Here is a 20,664-nt window from a genome sequence, read left to right as displayed (position 1 = left end):
AACTGAGGCAACAAAACCTCATTGTTCTGCTTCCTCCCCGATAATGTGAGTGCAGATGTGACAGCCAGAAAAGTAAACAAGGAAGTGTGTGAGCACTCACATCAAGCATCAAATGGCCTATTAACTGGAGTGTTGTGTGATAACTGTTCAGTGATGCTATAATTATCATGTTGAAAGGCTATATTTTAATCTCTTTTTGGGGTCAATGGTGCTTTCCAACAAAAGCCAGCTGGGCCAGTCACTTCAACTCATGCCATGTTTACAGTGAAGCACCATTCCCATTTATGTGAGAGGCAGTCACAGCTTTCAGCTAAATGTCTGAAAACATTTTCTGTAGAGACTTTTCAATATTCATTAGTGTGTGCATGTATATCAATGAGCAGCTGCACACACTCTCTGCATCAGACGTGTCACTGAACTTTCTTTAATCAAACACTGATGAAACTCTGCGTCTCAATATTGACCCCCAAAGAACAACAAATAACACTGACCCATGTCCCCACTACATCAGACACAATCTCTGAATCTAGGGGGCAGAGGCAGAAAAAGCAGATTCAGGCTGGATCAGTGTTATCGGAGGACGTCTGTGTGCCCCAAAATACGGAGTGTGATTCAGCCTGGATTTTTACTTTACGTGAATAAAAACACAGACATCCTGTGCAACTATTAGGTTGTCCCAGAAGTTCCAGGTAATTCACATTATCACAGTTAGTTTGCTCAAAAGCTGGTGGACTTGAGCTCACCCCAAAATCTGCGGTTCTGTGTTCTCATTGTGATGTTAATGCCGTCATTCTGGGCTCCACCTTCTTTCAGCGTCTCCTCTAAGGCCTTCGCGTACAACACAAAACCATCGTAGAAGCTTCCAGCGATGTAGTCCATCTGCAGGAGGAAGGCATGTTTGTATGAACTATTAACTACATGTAGATTGTGCAATACACACGGTAATGATTAAGTAATTTAATGATGGAATAAAAAAAATACTTAGCATGTTAATAGAGGAAACTCCTATTCTACAGCCAGCATGCCAACAGGAGCATGCTTATGAAATGATATGAATACGGCCAATTAAAGTGCCGAGTGAGGTGAAGGCAGTAATAAAAGAAAGATTATTAATTGCTTACATCATTATCAACATCATTCATCATTAACAGCTGACATTTACACAGCACAGTGGGTGTTTTTCTCCATATAAAATCTAATAAAAGATTAAAGAGTTTGTGATGCCGCTGAGAACACATGAGGTTTTTACAGGCCGTAACTTACCAACGACGGCTCCAAATGCACACCGAAATCCTTCAGAGCTTTGGCGTGGAGTCTCTCCTGGAATTCTTTGAACTCTGGATTATCAGGAGGCCGGTACGTTATGACGAAAACAGACTAGAGGAGACACAGAGAGGGGAAACCATTAAAAAAAAAAACTACAGCAAAACGTATTCACCTTATTTTCAGCGGTTGAACGGACTCAGGCAGTTATTTTGTGAAGCACTTCCAGTTCCTTACTTCCGGTCAATGGTAAATGCCGGTAGCTTGACTAATTCAAAGCCGATAGAGCAGGGGTGTCAAACATGCGGCCCACGGACCAAAACCGGCCCGCCAGATGTTCCAATCCGGCCCGCGGAACGACTTTGCAAAGTGAAAAAATTACAGAGAAGACATTAACTGCAATTTTTCAATAAAAGTAACTACTATTTCAAATTTGTCCTCTGGGGGTCACATTAAATCATAGTGCTGACTGAGCGCACCTGAACTGCGCTTTTTTTCCGGGACTTTTTTTCTCAAAGTGAGAAAATAGATGACTTGCTGTTTGCATAATCCTGTTAAGATTCATAAAGACTTTTTAGAGCACTATAAGATGATCCAATAACTACTAACACTAGCACTTACACCCCTGCATACAACACTGTCCAGCAAGCAAACTGTTCATGCTGGAGCTGAGGGGTCCAGAATAGTCAACTTTACCTTCTTCATTATTATAATATATATATTATTTTGCAGTAAACATTACACTGTGTCAGGTGACTGGGTAACCTGTGTGTTGGGTGTGTTTGCAGAGATTCACCATGGCGAAAAATACAACAGCTGTTTTTGTAGAAAGATTGTTCATTAAATGTGAACATTTTCAGAATGTACTTGTACTTTTTTGCACTAAAGCAAAGGGAAACATGTAAAGTTGTTGTTATTTATAGGTTATTATGTTATGATTTTACTGGTCTGGCTCACTTCAGATTAACTTGGGCTGTATGTGGCCTGAAATGAGTTTGACGCCCCTGCGATAGAGCAACAAATCTCTCGAAAGTGATGCCTTCGAGGAAAACGGGAATTACACAACAGATGGTACAAACGGAAAATGCAAAGCCATACGACAACAAATATTCTAAATCACATGTCCGGCACAAAACGCGGAGGTACGTCATAGCTTTACTTCCGCATTCTAAAATAAGGTGAATAGGAAACAATCTAGTGTCTGTTGTTGTCAAACTGAAAAGAACAATACATTCCAGCCTCCTGCATTTAATAATTTTTTTGTCAAACAAAAACACATTTCTGTGACTTCCATTTTTCTACTGAGAAATATAATTGACATCTGGCGACTTTCAGTTTTAAAAATGAGCATGAAATGATGCTAACATGATGCTAAATCTCTGTCTTCTCTCTGCTAGTTTTAATTATAGCTAAGATTAAAAGTAAGCACAACTCGTGCAACACTTGAAACTCCCAACTATCTCTTATATCTTATTCCATTATAGCAACTCTGAAACTACGCTTTTTTTTGACTGTGAAATCTTGTTGTGGTAAAACCTTGAGGGTCATAGACTGAGAAATCAGCTATTTCTACCTTCTTAGTTTAAAGTGACTGTAGATATTTGTTAACTTTATTTCTAAAGTCATAATATGTTAATTATGACACAAACACAAGATGGCTTACCTGCTAATAGCACTTTGGCATGCTAACAGTTAAAAGTAATTCCTCCTTTGTTATTGTTTTTTGTCCACACATTCCTTTGGCAAAGTTTTACTATTATCTGAGGTACTGGATATAGAAGAAAGATGACACAGTAAGCAGTAACAGACTGCAAACTGACCATGCTAACTGTTTTACCTGCAAACTTATAGCATGCTAACAGTAAACCAAGGCTAACAGTAACTCATGCTCCATTTTTTTCTGTCAGGCACAAATATAATAAATAAAAACACCTGAGCTATTTTAGACAGAATACTATGGCAGACAGAAACTGTGTTATCGGTATTGTGGTATAATAAAGAAAGATAAGGCACAAGTCTACAAAACCAACCAGAAAACATCTGTTAATCATTTTTTTAAACCTTAAATGCGTCATTCTAATGTACTGATAACGTTTAGTTTTATTTAATTGTATTAAAAAAGGATCTACATGCAAACAACGTTTCAGCTCCTTTATGCTGGATTTTATATTCTAACATTCAACATTATGAGGCTTTTAGCATCCCTAGTTATGATGACCATTATTTTAACAGCTGAAAGGCTTTCTGCAGTCTTTTGATAAGATTAAAAAAAACAAAATCCACTCATGGTCATTGTGGAAATAGCATTATTTCTGTCTTTTCACTTTGAATGTGAAAGAAAATAAATATTACCTAATACTGAATAAACTGGAAAGTTGAGGTACTCTTTATACTCCATTCATTTTATTCGATGACCTCTAAATGAACTTGAACATTAATGATTTCATTGCAAGTTCAAAAGCAAGAGGAAGACAAAATGTTGAGTTGTTTCAATCAAAGCTTCTTCATTATGAGATTATATAATCAGCGTTATGAAAGTATAAAAGGCCTTTTTGGTCCTTTAATACAGACGGTGGCAGGGAAGCAGTGTTATAACTTCTTTTATGAGATTTAGAAAATGTTGGTTATATATTGAAGTAACACCTCATACACTGTAACAGAGACATTTCATATCTGATGAAGAGTTTGAATGAAGAAATGAAATATTCAGCCAGATGTTTCAGTCAGAATATGACTTTTGATTCTGTTCATATGCTCGCTGTTATGATAGAAAAACAAGATGTATACATTTCTTTGAAGCATCCAGCTTTGCTCTGAACAAAAACAACCATAGATCCTTTCTTGTGTCACAACATTGGAACCCAACTACAAACTTCCACAAGCAATTACAGCTCTAAAAGAAGCACATTGCCATAATGAGCTCTGTTATCGCTTGCAGACAAACTAACGCCTTGCAGGATCAGCAAAATGAAAGCCAAAGTTGTGCTCCTCCGCCAAGATTACGAGCAGTTCAGATAAATGGATCTGAGATCTGTTTTTGATGCTGAAGCTGGTTAATATTGACACATCATTTCGAAACTTCAAAAAAGAAAAGTCAGAAAATCCTGTCTCAAATCTTAGAATTACTTTATTTCATGTGTGAGTCCAGCTCTTATGAACACAGAAGTATTATGACAAACTACCATATAACTTATAAATAAACTATTATATCTTGATGTTTGAGGGCCGACTAAAGTAGTTGTTTCCAGTTAGTATGCCATACTGAAAGAGGGAAATGAAATGAGTCAAAATGTTCCTCCTCACTCATTGGTTCAATGTGATTTGAGTGGAAAAATTTAGAAATGATTATATGTTTGCAGTAAAACTGAACTAGCAAGTTAACAAGGCATTTCATAAAAACAAATATGAAGGCAGATCATACAATTATTCATCCATTATCTATACCACTAATCCTGATCTGGGCACAGGGGACTATGCAAGAGGCAACACCCTGCCAGGTCTCCACTCTGTTACAGAGCTGACACATAGACAAACAACTAGACACTCTAACAAACACACCTGTACGCAGCATGTCTTCCAACTGTCAGAGCATCCGAAGAGAACCAACATTATGCAAGAGGAGAATATGCCAACTCCACAGAGACAAGCTTGAGATGGGATTCAAACCAGGAACCTTCTTGCAAGACAACAGCACCAACCACTGAACCACTGTGCAGCCTGCTTTTTGTTTGTGTGTATTTTTTTGCATGACCTGTTCAGACCAAAGGAAGCTAACCACAAATTATAAAGACTTTGCAGTGGGTTCACTTTGTAAAGGGTTAAAGGAAACTAAAGTCACTCAATCATGATGCTGATTTGTCTGTTAGCAGGAAAGTGTTCAAACAGCATCACGTGAAATAGTAATATTTAAATTGCATGTTTGTTTGATTCATTAAGCGTTTTTGAGACATTTACATCCCCCGTTGCTTATTAATGTCTTTTCCATCTTAGCTTGGCTTACTACATGAAGTGCTGCATTAATAATGTGACTGTTTTTGATTAAAAGACCATAAAGAAGTGATTTAAAAGGTGTACTCATTAGAGGTGTAGGGATATCAAACAGGCACAGCACTTAAAGCAACCTCAAAGTCTATTAATGAAAGAAGAGTGCAATAATTTACATCAATTTGTGAAGTTTCAAATGCATTTTATGCATGGGAGCAAACATATGTTTTAGATGTTGTCATATTCAGACTCTTTGCTCTCCTTCAAAACTTTGTGAACGCTGAATTAGAGAGAATTAAGAAAAGCCGGTTTGACATTTAAGGAGATCAATTAGCCCACGACTCAGTCTGTGCCCACTCTCTGATGTCTCAGAGCACTAATTTGTTTGGCTAAATGGCTTCCTGTGAGAACAGATTTTTTAATGTCATGCAAGAATTTCACTCCTCAAAGTGGTCTAAAGGGTGTCGGGGTCCTTTACCTCTGAGACTCAGTTTGCCAGCTCACTGGAAACAGAGATTTATCCTCCAAAGATCCTGTGAGTGTTCAGAAGCTGCTCTTAAACATACATTGGATTACCTTTAAAGCTTCATCTGAGTTCAACTTGTTTTAAGAAAATTTACAAAACCAGTGGTAATTATAAGGACACCACTAATTCTCAAAGTGTTTGAACTAGATGTCACTTTCTGCAGGATTTGAAGACTTTGTTCTGTCAAACTTAATAAGTGAAGTCTGATAATGATAATAGGATTTGGAGAGAAAATGAATAAATATGACAAATTAAATATCAGCTGTCAGGAACATCCATTTCTCATTCCAAGTGGTGGTTTTGGTCAAGTATAATTTCCTGTCTGTAATTATGACATTGGTGAAACTGTGACAGTCCACATTCTATAAATCTACATCTGAAAACAGTTTATCAAAAGTAGTGATCCAAACAAAAGCATGCCTTCTGCTACACACTGTGTTTATACGTGTTTGTGTGCAGGCTGCGGCGGTTAGCGCTGTCGCCTCACAGCAAGAAGGTTCAATCCCTGGCCGGGAACAGGAGTCTCTCTGTTTGCACTTTGAATGTTCTCTGAAAGCTCGTTAGGTTAATTGGTCTCTCTAAACTTCCTGTAGGTGAGAGTGTGTCTGCTTGTTTCTATGTGTTAGGCCTGTTACTGACTGCTGAACCTGCCAAAGCTGCACCCTGCCTCTCTGCCAGTCCGCCCCCCTGTGACTTTGAACGGGATAAACAGAAGAGATAATGTGCAAAACATGTTCCTCATACCTTAAAGACCTTGATGGGATCCCAGTCAGTGAAAGAGTTCTGCCACGGTTTGCGATCCGTCAGACTCTCAGCGTACACATCCAGGTAGAAGATGGCGTAGTTTTCTGGGTCCTGAATCTCACTCTGAAACTGTTTCATGATGTTCAGGAAAGTGTCCAGAGGGCCGCAGATGTAAACAACTATAGACAGAAGAAAACAAACAGATGTAAGTCTTAATAACTCTCTCGCCATCTTTAACATCAGAGTCTTTGGAAGTCTCCTCATTCTCATACAGTGACCTACATTATTTGTCTTCTTTCTTGTACTAGAACTCGAGGTAAACATTAAAGAGAAGCTGGTTTGCATTGGAAACAGGATAAAGTAATCGCTGCCAGAGTTTTTTCCTTATTTTAAGTGAACAAGACTTTAAGGTCTCAATAATTTGTGCAGCAGGATTTGACAGACTGATCTGATTTGATGTCTGCTTACAAACTCTTCTGTTTGTAGCCTCAGCAGTGATCCACAAATGATTACTTTAAACATTAAACAAGGAGTATGTAAACACAAATACAAGCCAGATGTTATGGAGCGCATACATACAAAAACAGACATCTGCAACAGCCACAAACCATACACACACAAACGGTTTGAAGCTGTGGAGCATAAGGTCGACTGGAAACTCACTGGAAGGTTGAGAAAAGCTCAGAACAGGGTTAAACTAGCTCCTCTTCAAAAACATGAACTCCTTGATTTTTGTTGCAGCTCCTCCAAATTCCCAAATTTCCTTTCAGCCAGCTCTGTGTTGATGTTTTAAACCTCAGCTATGTTGAGTTTGAGAACATCAGCAGAGGGCTGTGGGGAGATTAAAGGGAGATTAATACTATAAATTACATTTTTTAGAGAAAATCGTGTCACTTTTATGATAAATTTACCATCGTTAATGTTGGTTGCAGATTGTCACATTCACTGTGGCTGCACAGACCTCTCTGTCCCAGTTTTAAAGTCTGGGTAACAGCTTAGTGCCATCGTTGTAGACATATTATATCTGTTCAATACAGTCCTGGGAAATAAGTGCCATTATTTTTGATAGTTACACTTATATTGACTTTCGAACATCATACTACAAAACTTGTACAGTTGTGTTTTCACCACCTCAGAAATATTTCTAAAATTTGTCCGTTTTCACTTTTAAAGACACAGAGACAATTTTACATGTTTTTATCTCATCAGGCCTGGACTACTGTAACGGTCTTTTAAGCAGCCTGCACAAAAAATCCCTTGATCATCTCCAAACTGTCAATTCAACCTCATCTCTGGTTTTAGCTTCCTTGCACTGGCTCCCTGTGTGTTTAAGAATTGATTTTAAGATTTTACTGATTACTTTTAAAGCTCTACATGGACTTACTCTGAGCGATATAGCAGACCTTTTAGTACCTTACGAGCTGACGTGTGCATTGAGATCCTCGGGCAGAGGTTTATTGTGCATTCCAAATACAAAAATAAAAACGAAAGGGGACAGGGCGTTTACAGTGAGGGGTCCGACACTCTGGAACCATCTGCCCGAGGGGTTCAGGGGGATCACTGCAAAGTTCAGATGTATCAAGAGTGAAATGACCGTGGAAATGTGCGGTGCCTCACGCCAACTTCATGGCTGGCGTACGCACATTTCTACATCTGTTGATCCTTGCGCACAGATTCATATATCTGGATATTTTTGTGCGTAGGCATTTTCTGGATTTGAGGGTATGCCATATTTCAGTAGGAAATCCATGCAAGTCTTTGTACATGAGGCCCCAGGTCTGTTGAGTCAGTGAGCTCTTTTAAATCTCTTCTGAAAACATACTTTTATCGCAGAGCCTTTCCTGATTTTATCTACATTTTATTTTATTTAACCGTCTGAAGAAATATATTTTAAAATCATTTTATTCCTTTAGAGTTCTTTTAGGGGAATTTTCTGTCTTTAAAATATGTTTTATATCTTTATCTTGATTTTATGAATTGCATGTTTTATTCTGCTACCCATGTAAAGCACTTCGTAACTTGGTTTTTGAAAAGTGCTCTACAAATGTTATATTACTATTATTATTATTGAGAACCTATAGCATGAACTTAGTGATACTATTTTCTTGCTTCAACTTGTTGTTAAAATTAGATGGAGCATGGCTCGATGTAGCACCATCCACCAAAGTAACTTAACTTCAATGCGGCATCAATTCTATGGTGGTCATTTTTACTCGCTGTTGCTTTGCTACTTTGTGATTTATAGTGTTCACATGTAAACACTCTCCTGCTCAAAGTGTTGTTTTCTGTGGTGCTGGTTTTGCTCAGTTTGAGGGGCAGGTGCCTCGATGAGCAGCAGCTGCTCTCGTCACACTGTTTCTGGGATCAATAATCAGTCCTGACAGTATTTGGTGCATGTCATCTCCTGCTCTCGTCCCCAGCTGCCTGTCTCTCTCAAGCTGTATCACACAACGACAAAAAGGCCCAAAAATAATCTTTAAAAGGAGAAGAGTCTTCTGTGGTAGCCAGGAATCAGACCTGAGACCTTTGTTTGAAAATAAAACAATGTGTCTACCCACAACCTTCCCTCTGCCGCCTACACCCTCCTGCCTGCACCATGGATTTAAAAAAACGTAGCATAATTTCCATTGCAGTGTATGTCAGAGCGGCTCCTGCCAGCTGCATGCAGTCCTCCCAGTTAGCAGACATTTCCTCATGTGTTAGGCCAAAGTCTGCTGCTGCTTCAGACCCGACTCTCATCTATTCCAACACGGTTCACCACGCCAAGTAGTCCTACAGTCTCCTGGACCGCTCCCAAAATAAACGTGCTTCCCAGCCGGGGGAAAATGTCCGCTTGTTTTCTAACAGTGGTACAGTACAGCGACCTACTGAGGCTTTAATTTACACAGAAACACATTAAATTGTTTGGTACAAGCTGTTCCACTTCACAGGCTCATGGATGCTAATCAGCTGTGTTACTGCTCTAATCTGTGTGCTGCAGAAAACCTCCTGGTCTAATTTATTCTCTTATAAGTCCTAAATTGATGTTTGTCTTGGATAAATTTGTTGATTAATCACACATAATCAAACCGTGCCTCAACGAGAGAGAAAATGTCTTCATTAAAAGTTGTTTTGGTCGGATTTTACAAGATAAGCTATCACAACTTGTTGACGGATTTCCATGGTAAAGCAGAAAATTGAGCAATCTGTTTTTCTGGAAACAGATGCATCATTCTCTCAAATGGAAAACAGCGCATGCTCTTTCCTCTCCTGAACTTCTGCACTTTGCAAATTTGTGTATACTTTTCATCTGTTGATTTTCTGAGCCAATGAAGTCTTTGAAACGTCTTCAATCATCAAAATGACCCACGTATATGATGATGGATGGATGAGCACTCAGAGTGGTTTTTCCTTCATAGTGTTACGGTCTGCCGTGTTTCACGATAATGACACTGAAGCCTTAAACGATGAGTTTTTATAGATAAAACATCAAATTATGTTGCCACACAAGAAAAACAACTCCTGAGAGATGAATATCAGAACATGTAGGTATCAAACGGGGTTTTATGTCAGACTTGTTCTAAAAAAATGTACTGTCACTAAAATAACATGCAGGAAACCTGTTTCATTTTGTTTCTGTGAATGTAATAACACCTACAGATGCATCAACCCTTCCAATGTGTTTGTACTATTAGTTTGTTATGATTTATTGCTGATGTTTTTCATAATCAGTCATTAAATGTCTTTACATTGAAGCCAGAATCATGTTAGACAGCCATCTGCCTCGACCGAGTTTGGTCTGGAAAGAGGGATAGAGGAGAATAAGATATCTCTGTTGTATTGTCCGCCATCATGTTGTTGCACCATGACTTTTGCAGCGTGCTTATCATGTCATGTCCAGCCCTTGAGACGTATCACCCTTAACCCCAACACCCTTTGTCTGACAGGAAGACTTCACACTGTTAGAGGCATGTATGAACTAGCAACTTTGGAGAGTTTGGGGGCTAAGCTTCCATAAGTTTGTAGAAATGTCTATAAATGTTTTTAGGTGGTGGTTTATGTGTGGAAACTGTGATCTGGGGTTAATATGAACTCCTATATCTATCTTTGTGTGTGATTTTATTGTGGACACTGGGTGGAATGAAAACACTGCGATTAATCTACCAATCAGACACGTTCAGCACTGCAGGCCCTGCCCCCCAAGAGTCCCGGGACCCATGAAAATTACTTCTCCCCCTAGCAGGGCTTTTCAGTGGGGAGATTAACTACCCCTGAACTAAATTTAGACCCTGGTTCCTCCTGTCAAAACGCACGTAGTTTGGAGGTAAAGTTCCTGCGGTCGAAAAATGCCTTATAGCTTCACTTTTACTTGTTAGGTTCAGTGCCACAATTTTGCAGAATGTAATCAAACATTGCACATTATGTATCAAATCATGCAGAAATCCAAGACCCCTCACACACAGTCACTGCTGTCTGTGAAATCTATTGACAACTCTGTATACCTGCAGTCTCATGCATCAACAGTTCACCCACACAGGTCTCATTTTGTTCATCTACCTTCATGGAAACTGGTATAGACCAACTTGCAGCAACACCTCTCAGTCTGACAAAAGCATTTCAACCACAGCGTTCTGCAGACTCAATCCTCCAATGTTTTCTTGTTGACCGGGCAGATTCAACACGTCTCTTGACAGTTTCATTAAAACAGAATAAAATTAAGTAGCCGAAGGAAGTGTGACTCTGCTTCAGGTAATGGTTTTCTTATCCTGCATCTGGTCCATTATTTTCTTATTTCAGGGCACATCAGAGTGAATTATGGCTCATGCGTGTTTACAATGAAGGTCCTTGTTGATATTCAGGAGTGAGTTTGAGACAAAAAGATGAAGAAACTAGATAAGCCGCACGAAGCAGATTAATCTCAAGTTTTAAGAAGAACTGACGGGTCAACATTAAGGTGTTTTTCAGAATAATGAAGGCCTGAATGAGGGCGAAATGTCACATTTCTGCACATCTGTAAAAAAAATTGTCACAATACAGCACAATATAGATCCTTCATACACTGTGTTCAACCTTGATCACAACTGAGACACTGAATTGTGTTGCCTCCATCGATTATCACAAGTCTGCAAACACAAAGCAAGCTAATTACAGCAACACACCCGTTCGTTGCTTTCTTGATTGGATTCTCTGATGTGAACCTTTGCCGTGTTTTTCTTGTCGCTGCCAACGTTCACAGACTTTCCTCCCGCTCTTCGTCTTTTCACGCTCTAATCTGTGTGACGAGTTTAACAACTTTGTTGTGTTACACATGATTCACAGCTTTTCCTTCTGCAGCAGTTCTTGGCTTTGAAAACAAAGGGAAAATGAATCGAAGACAGCAACATCTAGTTCACCTAACCTTCTGCTGTTGTCACATTCAGGGAGTGTCTGTCACTGGGAAAAAGGTATTTCTGCAATTATGAGGAGCTAATACCTGAGCTGCATTGTGAAGAGACGTGTACTCACTGCAAGCTTGAATACACTGACATACTCGGAGAAAAAGAAACCAGTGTATGGAAAACAGCTTTTGTCTCACACTGACACAGAGCTCAAGGACGACACTGAATTAAGAGGTCAGAAATCCATATTTATGTGTCCAAGTTTCAGATCTTCATCTCTGTATTCACGTCAAAATAATGTACGTGAGAGGAGTTTCAATCGTAACGCTCACTGCTTTGAAGATTACATTAAAACAAACTTCACTACAAACTTAAAGTTCAATATATTTCCACCAAGCAGCAACCTTCGGCCGCAAGAATTGAGGCCAATGCGGAAGTTTTAAAAACTGCAGTTCCAACCTTGAGTGTCCGCTTGAGGCAGACTCCAGAAGTACCGGAAACCACATACACACCAATTCAAAGAGACGATCTTTACAGCAGAAATAAACAGGTTACATCCTGTACAAAAAACGAGTGTAGTCTGGATAGCTCATTTCTCCATCGGCACAAACAAGGCAAAATCATCATTTAATGCTGCATCTCTTCTGTTCTGCTTTGAAGCCCAAAGATGGCGGTCATTGTGTTGGAAATGCTGACTCAAACTAACTTTTGATTCATTAAGAATCAGGCAAGAAACTGAGCCTGAAGCCTTCTAACAAGCAGCGTCACAGTGAGTTTGTTAGCTCAGCAATGCCAGTGATTATGAACATTCATGCACAACTCTTAACTTTAATATCAACCACATTATTAATAGATGAATGACATGCAGTCAGCCTGGGACCTTACAGTCTCTGCAGGGTCTGAACAGTCTGTGTGTTTGATAAAGAGTGTATTGAAGGTAGAATCAGAATCTATGGAGTAAAATATTTCAATGGAGGACAACGAGTGAGTCTGAATAATGGAAATTAACAGAGTATCAGCTCCTGAAAACTTGTTAAAGTGTCCTTGGTTGCATCTGCATTTTCCAGGTATTAAAAGCAGGAATTTGGGGAATTTGAGGTGGCGGTGGGACGAGTGCTTCACTCAACAAAAAGAAGCAATTACTCGTCAGCTGTCAGCGCTCCAAATGATCTGTGGCTTCACAATAAAACCCCCAGTTTTCCTTTCACACCTCAATCAGCCTCATGGGGTTTGAACCCAGGCAGCAGCAGCAGGGCGACACAACAGAGCAGACAGCCCGCAGGTTATCTTCTGGGATGAAAGTATGCCGAGTTAGGACAAGCCCTGACAAAACCATTAGCTCCCCTGACCTCCAGCTCACTGCCGCAGCTCCATAATTCACCTGGGAAGGTGGGAATGTTGGCATTTTGCACCTTTCCCCTCTTTCCATTGCTGCTGCACGGCTCTTTAATTACATTCACTCTGTGTTTACTGCATTGTTTGTTGATGCTGTTACTGTAACAACAGATTAAGATGTTTAAAACTCTATTTATTTTGCGCTGCCAAAGACCATAATATTCCAACATTTACTGGTTGGAAACTTGCTCGGAGATGTTGAGCTGGTTTCAAGATTTATTCTTTCCAAATGTTCCCAGGAGGACAGGAAGATATTTTGCAACACATCCCTGCACAATTGTTAAATATAGAGATTGGCTACATGCATATCTGGATATTTGGTTTAAGAATATAAGAATATAATATAAGAATTCAAAGCTTAGAATATTAGATTAAAGTAATCACATGACAGAAACGAGGCAAAGACGGAAAGCATGTTTACTTTGACTCAAACATTTTGTAGAATACATTGTGCTTTCTCTTCCAGTGTTTATTTAGCAGATTTGGTTGAATTTTACACTTAAAGCTAGATAAGTGACTGTTGGCATACATTCAGGATGGAACATCAATCTTTGATGAAGCAACTCGTGACAGAGTAACTTGAAAACGTTTTCACAAGCGTTTCACGGAACTATCTGACCCTGAAGAGGAGCCAACATGCTCTCAAAACGAGACAACAAACTACATCATCATGAACGGCCTTTCAAAACAACTTCCTCCAGTGCTTCAGCTCTGAGTCCTCTGTTTGTCTGTCTCATCCAAAACTATCAGAAGTTACCGTTAAAGAAGTGTAAAACATTTTATTAGTGTTTGTGTTTGACTGTGTTTGACTGCTGTGGTTAAGATTTGTTTCTGCACATGAATGGTGTTAATGGGTCTTTTCTTGTCTCGGAGGAGCCGCTCTGAAAGGATAGAAAACTTCACACTGCAGGTTTTCTCTCATCTAGTTATTGGACTGATTGTAATCTTTTGTGTGCAATTTCTTACTGTAACTACAAAGGCACCACCAACACGAGAGGGGAATCTTAATTACATAAATTCTCCTTTGTGGAGGACCTTCTGTTTCGATTAATGCAAGTCTTTTTTCATTATTTAAAATCCAAAGTGTTTGGGAGTAAAGATTTTAATTTGTAGTCCCTTCTTTACATCTTTACAGAGACATTAAAGTGACAACAATGAGTTTATTGATGGTAAAAAGAGGAGTTTGAACTGGTAATGAAACAGACTGTGATTTATACTGATAAATCTTTATGACCACAAAAGCAAACAAGACCATCAGCACAGAGATTGAGCGTTTCTATAAAGTCACATTGATGTCAGAAACATGGTTTATTCTATTTTCCACAGCAAAGATTCCCATAGAGTGACACACGTCACCGTTACAAGATAGCAACAAAATGTGTTTCACTGGTGTGTAATACAAAAACTGAGAGTCCCTCACAGAAGCTTTGCAAAGGATAAGCCACAATACTGCAGTTCCTCAAGTGTCCACTTGAGGCTGGCTGCAAAAGCCAAGGAATCCCCATCCAGTCCCATCTTAACATGCCAATTTTTATATCAAGTAAACATTTGCACCATAGACTGATAAATATGGATGTAGTATCCGTGACGTCACCCATCTGTTCCTGTGAGCTGTTTTGAAGCCAATCAACGGCGCAGCCATATTGGAAATGCGGAACTCAACAGGCAGAGTGTGACGTAGTTGGAGCCTCCTAGCCAACAGCTAGATGTTCCCGACCGGGAGTCACGTCAGTCATGTCCTTATTTGGGCAAAAACTTGAAATCTTAATATCTTCTGAACCGTCACGTTAGAAAAAAATTCACCCCCTGTACAGTGTGTGCCATTAGAGAGATTAGCTTTGTAGGGCCAAGACGTTTTTTGAAGCAGGCTGTAAACATGTTTATTAATGCTGCAAAGATCGTCTTTTTCCCATTCATGTCTATGTGGTTTCTGGTGTTTCTGCAGCAAGCCTCAAGCGGATTCTCGATGTTTTGCAGTTTATAACACTTCCGCATGGGCTTCATCGTTTGAGACCGGAGGTTGACGCTTGATTTGCACCCTGCGCTACCTCACTGTTTTATCTATTTATCCATTCACCTCTATTTTCCATATTTATTCTAGTTTAGTTTAACTCACACGTCAGCCCTTTCCTAGTCTGCCCCTATGTTGTTGTTTTATCTTGTTTTTATATTCTGTCCTTGTTGTCCGTGTCTGTTGTTTTATTTGCACTTGCACCGCTTTGCAATTTCGTTCAGCTGTATACAAGCTATCCAGATGAATGACAATCCATTTTGAGTTGATTGATGTTTACAGCCTAGTACAAAAAAATGTTTTCATATTTTTAGTGCATATTTATTCAGACACACTATACAGAGGTGGGGTTTTTTCACAACACAAGCAGATTGATCAGAGATGCTTTATTTGACTAGCGGGCACGCCGGCGTGCAACACAGTCTTAAAGCATTCCTCTAAAACATAAAGACATCACTAGACGAACCTGTTAAGTACAGCGCCGTGAAGACAAATATATAGTAAGGCTTGGACCAGCTTTTAGTTATGCTTCTGTAGGGATCCTGTGGTACGGGGCCTGCACTGCGTCCTGCCGAATGACCCTCCAGCGCATCGCGAGAACAGCTGAGAAGATTGTTGGTGCCTCTCTCCCCTCCCTCCATGCCATTTACTCTTCCCGCCTCACCCGAAAAGCCCTGCGCACAGCAGGCGACCCCTCTCACCCGTCTCACAGCCTCTTCAGCCTGTTGCCATCAGGAAGGAGACTATGCAGTCCTCCGGGCCAGAACCAGAAGACTGAGGGAGGGAGTTTTATCCACCAGGCAGTCAGGATGCTGAACTCTCTCCATGTTTTGCCCCCTCTTTCCCATAGTACCCCTTCACAGACTTGACCCGGTCACTGACCCACCCCCCAAATCAACGCTGAGGTCTGTCATCCTCAGGACTGAAACGCACACACTCACTTTGATTTAAATTGCACTATAGCAAAAGTTTTTGCACTGTTTTAAACTGTATTTTATTATTTCTATTAGCTTACTTCTTATCTTTTTCTAGCTTTCCTATGTTTATCTGTTGTTGTCGTTGCTAGGGTCTGAGAGAGAAACGTAGTATCAAATCCTCAGTATGTCTGGTGCATACTGGAGTTTATTTGACAAGAAGAAGACCTTGACTTTATGAAAATATAAAGGCAGAGAGTTTGCCAGGGAGGCTAAACGCCCACTTTAGCTCTACATCTTTGCCTGTGTCTAGGTTGATCAAAAGCTATTTTGAGTCTGCATGTCCAATATGGCGCCACAGTCATCGCCCCACCAATGAATGACGTGACAGAGACTACGTCCATTATTTATACAGCTCATAAATTTTGGTTTAAAAGTAGCCTCTATTTTTATGTTGCTTGTTTAAAATTAAACAAACTGAGTAAAAAATGTGGAGCCAAAGAAACAAATGGAAAAGCAGCACAAAACCTTTGTCCTTGATTTCCATCTGAGTGTTGGGTTTGATTGTGTTCTCCGTTTTAAAGCTTGTAAACATGTCGCTCAGAACATGTAGGGTCAGATTTATGGGGTGGAGATTTGCTAAAAGTTGCAGCCCCAACATGTGAGGCACTTGATCTTTTTAGGGGTACAAGATGTGTTCATTATACACTTTTTTACCTGGCTTTGTTAAACACTTGATTCTGATTGGTCAAAACCCGGAAACAACAGTGAATACTTGGTCTTATAAAGTTTGTATGGCATCAAAATTGCCAACACTGCTGTAATGACATGTCTTCAGGAACCTCAATGCAGTCACTGGACCCTGCTGTTCATCACAAACTTGTTCCAGCACAAATATAAGCAACACACTAAATATGTATCATTTTCTGTTATACGTATTGAGTATGTATGATATAAGTATTCTTTTTTATTCTTTTAGACAGAGCTATGGTGCATGCTAAGCTAAGCTACTAACCTCCAGACTGAAGCTCCTGAGGCAGACTCGTATTAATCTTCTCGTCTCCCCACTTTGTTGGATTCTTTGTGCCCTCGCAATTCCCCCAGAAAGCAACGTTATTACGGCCTAGGACATGTCTTTGCAAATGAATTTTCCTTGTGGCCTTCAGGGCGTCGTTCTGTTTTACCTGCTTGTAAAACAACCACTTCTCTAAATCATGTCTTTATATCCTCTGCAGGCTGCCTACTTAATGTCTGATACATGATCCCTGACAGCCTTGTTCCTTTATTTTGTTTTCAGGTTGTTAATCATCATTTTGTCAGACTGTTTTAAATTTAATTGCGTTCTTGTAGTGTTACTATTTCACCTAGCTTTGGTTTATATTTCTATGGGACGAATGCTTCATCAAATCTCACCAAGCAGGATAAATAAGGTGTTATATTGATTAACTGATGTCTCTGAGGAAGACATTTATTATATCTTTAAAGTAAAATGTTAAATATTCATTTAACAAATTTTGGTTCTATTTCAACCTTCTCAAGTGGAAGGAGTCATTTAATATCAAGTAAATGTATATTCTAACAACCTGGAAACCCCAAAGATGAATGTCTTATAACAGAAGTACAAATTATCAGAGTCGCTTCTGCAGAGATGATGCACTAAGTCAATTCATCAGCCTCTGTACATATAGTCGATCAGTCTCCTCTCATACAGAAACACATGTGCAGCTCTCAGCATCAGATAATTAACTTTTCACAACAGCAGTAATGATTAGTCTGCCTCACAATGTTTCCAGTTAATTAAACACAAAGGGAGACCGGTGACAAGTTATTTAACAGCCACTCTGCTGTGTGATTTGTGTTTCAACACAAAACAGCTGAAAGCAAATTACTGTATTTTATCAAATCTTTCAAAACCACTTATCTTCCTCTTTTGTTTCTTAGTTTTGTTTTTTTTTACATATAAAAGATCTTTGGAAACAGAAAATCTGTGCAGCAGCTTCATGTGAATCACTTTGTTCAGCTCCCTTTCAAAACCAATTTGAGATTTCCACCAAATGAAACCTCTCTCCATAGTTTTAGTCACATCATTTCTCCCCTTAATTTTATTTCATGTTACCAAAAACGAAAGTCTTACACATGGGGTTACTTCAGGAACTTTGCCAAGTGGAAACCTGAGATTAAAAAGTCAACTTGTGTCAATTTCAGTCAAGTCTGATTTCACCTGCGAGGCATGCTTGGGCTGAGAGGGCACCCACTTGATCTCAGCCTGTCTCCCTTCCTCTTTAAAGGCACAGGTGGTGGTCTTCCTGAGGCAGTAAAGCGGCAGACTGCCCACAGCCTAAACATTCCTGTGTAATGACTCCAGAGTAAACAGGCTTCTCTCTACACCTTTTCCAGTCCACCTCTGTTTGGTATCTGCTGGGAAAAAACTTTACTGTGACCTCATTGTGAGAGAGAGGAATCTCCCACGGCAGGATTTGAAAATAAGTGCTCCACATTGAAAAGAGATGTACTTTTATATTCTGCTGTAGGTTCAGGTCGACTCAGGTAACTTTTTTTCCCCAAGCAGAGATAATAATCTGGCAGTGACTGGTGTGAGACATCTTGCTTAAGTGTTTCTCCTTCTGATCTCTTGTTAAGGGGGAGTTTCCTGCTACATCAGCTGACAGTATCTTTACAGTATCCAGCTGGTGATCTGCTTTTTCTCTATAATATCACATTCTCCAGATAAAAGGTTTCAACACAGCTCATGCAAGAAAGTGAAAAGCTTATTTTCTGATTTTGTATTTTCTAATCCCGAGATATAAAACATCACATCACTCTTAAAAACACACCAGCAAAACACATAATATATTTAAGAGAAATGGGTAGAAAGAGGGGTCATTTGTTGATACTGAAGGAGGTTTGGTTAGATGTGTGTAAACTCCAGTTGAAATGTACCAATTCTCATGTTGGCGTGAATTTGGATGGAAGTGTTTGATTGGTTTCTTTGTCACACCTAAGCAGAAAGCGATTTCACAGGAGGGGATTCAAAGTGTTGGAGGTTGTGTGGATTTCAGGAAGCAGACCACTGGCATATATCCTGGGAATATCCAGTGTTAAGACCCTTCTGGATAGAGTTCAATAGAATATTAAAAAGTATATTTAATATTGACCTGCCACTACAATTTACTGCACTGTTTTTAGGAGATGTAGATTTTCAGTCGAGGCTTGCTGATAAATACCTGTTTGCCAGGAGCTGGTTACTTCCTGAACCTCCCACAATACAGAGTGGATTGACATAGTAAATGATATTTGTGTTATGGAAAGGATTTCTTTCTGTTTACGACTTCAGGAGGATGTATTTATTCAACTTTGGACCAAGTGGACTAAGTATGTAAAACCCCTACAAAACAGATTTTGGTGGATGATACCATTCAAGGGCGAAGTGATGCTGTCTTGTCTTAGCTAATTACATGGGTTTTTTTGTTTTCTGTTTTTTTTATGTGATTTTCTGTCACTTATCTCCCCTGAAATGCTTCTGGCTCTATCTAATGTAAACATATTGTCTCCCCAGGTTGTATTTAGTTTTAATAATCTTTAAAAAACGGAGGACTGCAGAGGAAATGAAACATTATTCTCTCTTTTACATGTCAATGCTCTTAAAAAAAAACCTGTTGTCCACTAACAAAAACACCCGTCCCCCTCATGCACTTACTTCTCTGCCTTGGTCCTTCATGAACGCGATAAGTTCCTTGTAGTTCTTGGGTCATCCTCGTACGGCTGGGCCTCCACGGTGATGTTCATCTCCTCCTTCAGGTTCAGGTAGATCCCCTCAGATAGAAAGTAGTGCGGCCGGTCGTCCTGCCGCAGGTCGTGGAAGATCACCATGGCACGGGACGTCCAGTTGAAGTGTGTGTGCAGCACGTTGGCAAAGTCCCCCAGCTTGGTGGTGGATGGCCCGCTGCGCACGATGGTCCGGTACTCCTCGCGCTTGTCGAAGCCGTACGCGGGTCCTCCAGCGGTGATCAGAGGGAGCTTCCAGTGGGACGCGAAACGGCCCACGGAGGCGAGCGGGTACACGCAGCCGGGTCCAAAAAACGCGTCCGGGCGCACGTACAGCTTTGCGTCCACGGCCACTACCTGTGCCCGACTCTCGGCGCACGAGCCCACCGCGGGGTCCTCCGTGCTGTAGTTCAAGATTTTGATGTAGCGGCCGAGCAGCAGCCCGTGTTTGCCGTGCAGGTCCTCATGCGCCATGAGGATGGCCGGGAAGACGCGCGGCAGAGCCCACGGGTACTTGAGGTGGTTTTCCGGGAGCATCACTGCCACGGTGATGTTACCTGCACAGCCAGGAAGGAAGCAGCAGGACAACGCCGCGAGAAGGCAGCATCCAAGCGCGCTTCTGCATCCCATGTCGCGTCCCAGAGAAGTCCCAGAGAGGCACGAGGAGCGCACCGCTTAAAGAGGAGACACGGCTGGCAGTGGCAG

The 20,664-nt window shown here is 40.3% G+C and overlaps 1 protein-coding gene across 1 annotated transcript in view; it reads right to left on the bottom strand.

The window, feature by feature from the left end:
- The window catches only part of LOC117831480 (atrial natriuretic peptide receptor 2), a 76,774-nt gene that overhangs the window by 55,883 nt on the left and 227 nt on the right, over window positions 1-20,664 (bottom strand). Inside the window, 5 exon segments of the mRNA XM_034710200.1 lie at window positions 744-879; window positions 1,264-1,377; window positions 6,518-6,696; window positions 19,888-19,939; window positions 19,942-20,633. Of these exon segments, the coding sequence (XP_034566091.1) occupies window positions 744-879; window positions 1,264-1,377; window positions 6,518-6,696; window positions 19,888-19,939; window positions 19,942-20,633 (1,173 nt within the window).

Source organism: Notolabrus celidotus, chromosome 19 (genome assembly GCF_009762535.1).
Source record: "Notolabrus celidotus isolate fNotCel1 chromosome 19, fNotCel1.pri, whole genome shotgun sequence".
Lineage (NCBI taxonomy): Eukaryota > Metazoa > Chordata > Actinopteri > Labriformes > Labridae > Notolabrus > Notolabrus celidotus.
Note: the sequence above shows the minus strand (reverse complement) of the source record. Positions and strands in the feature narration are given on the sequence as shown.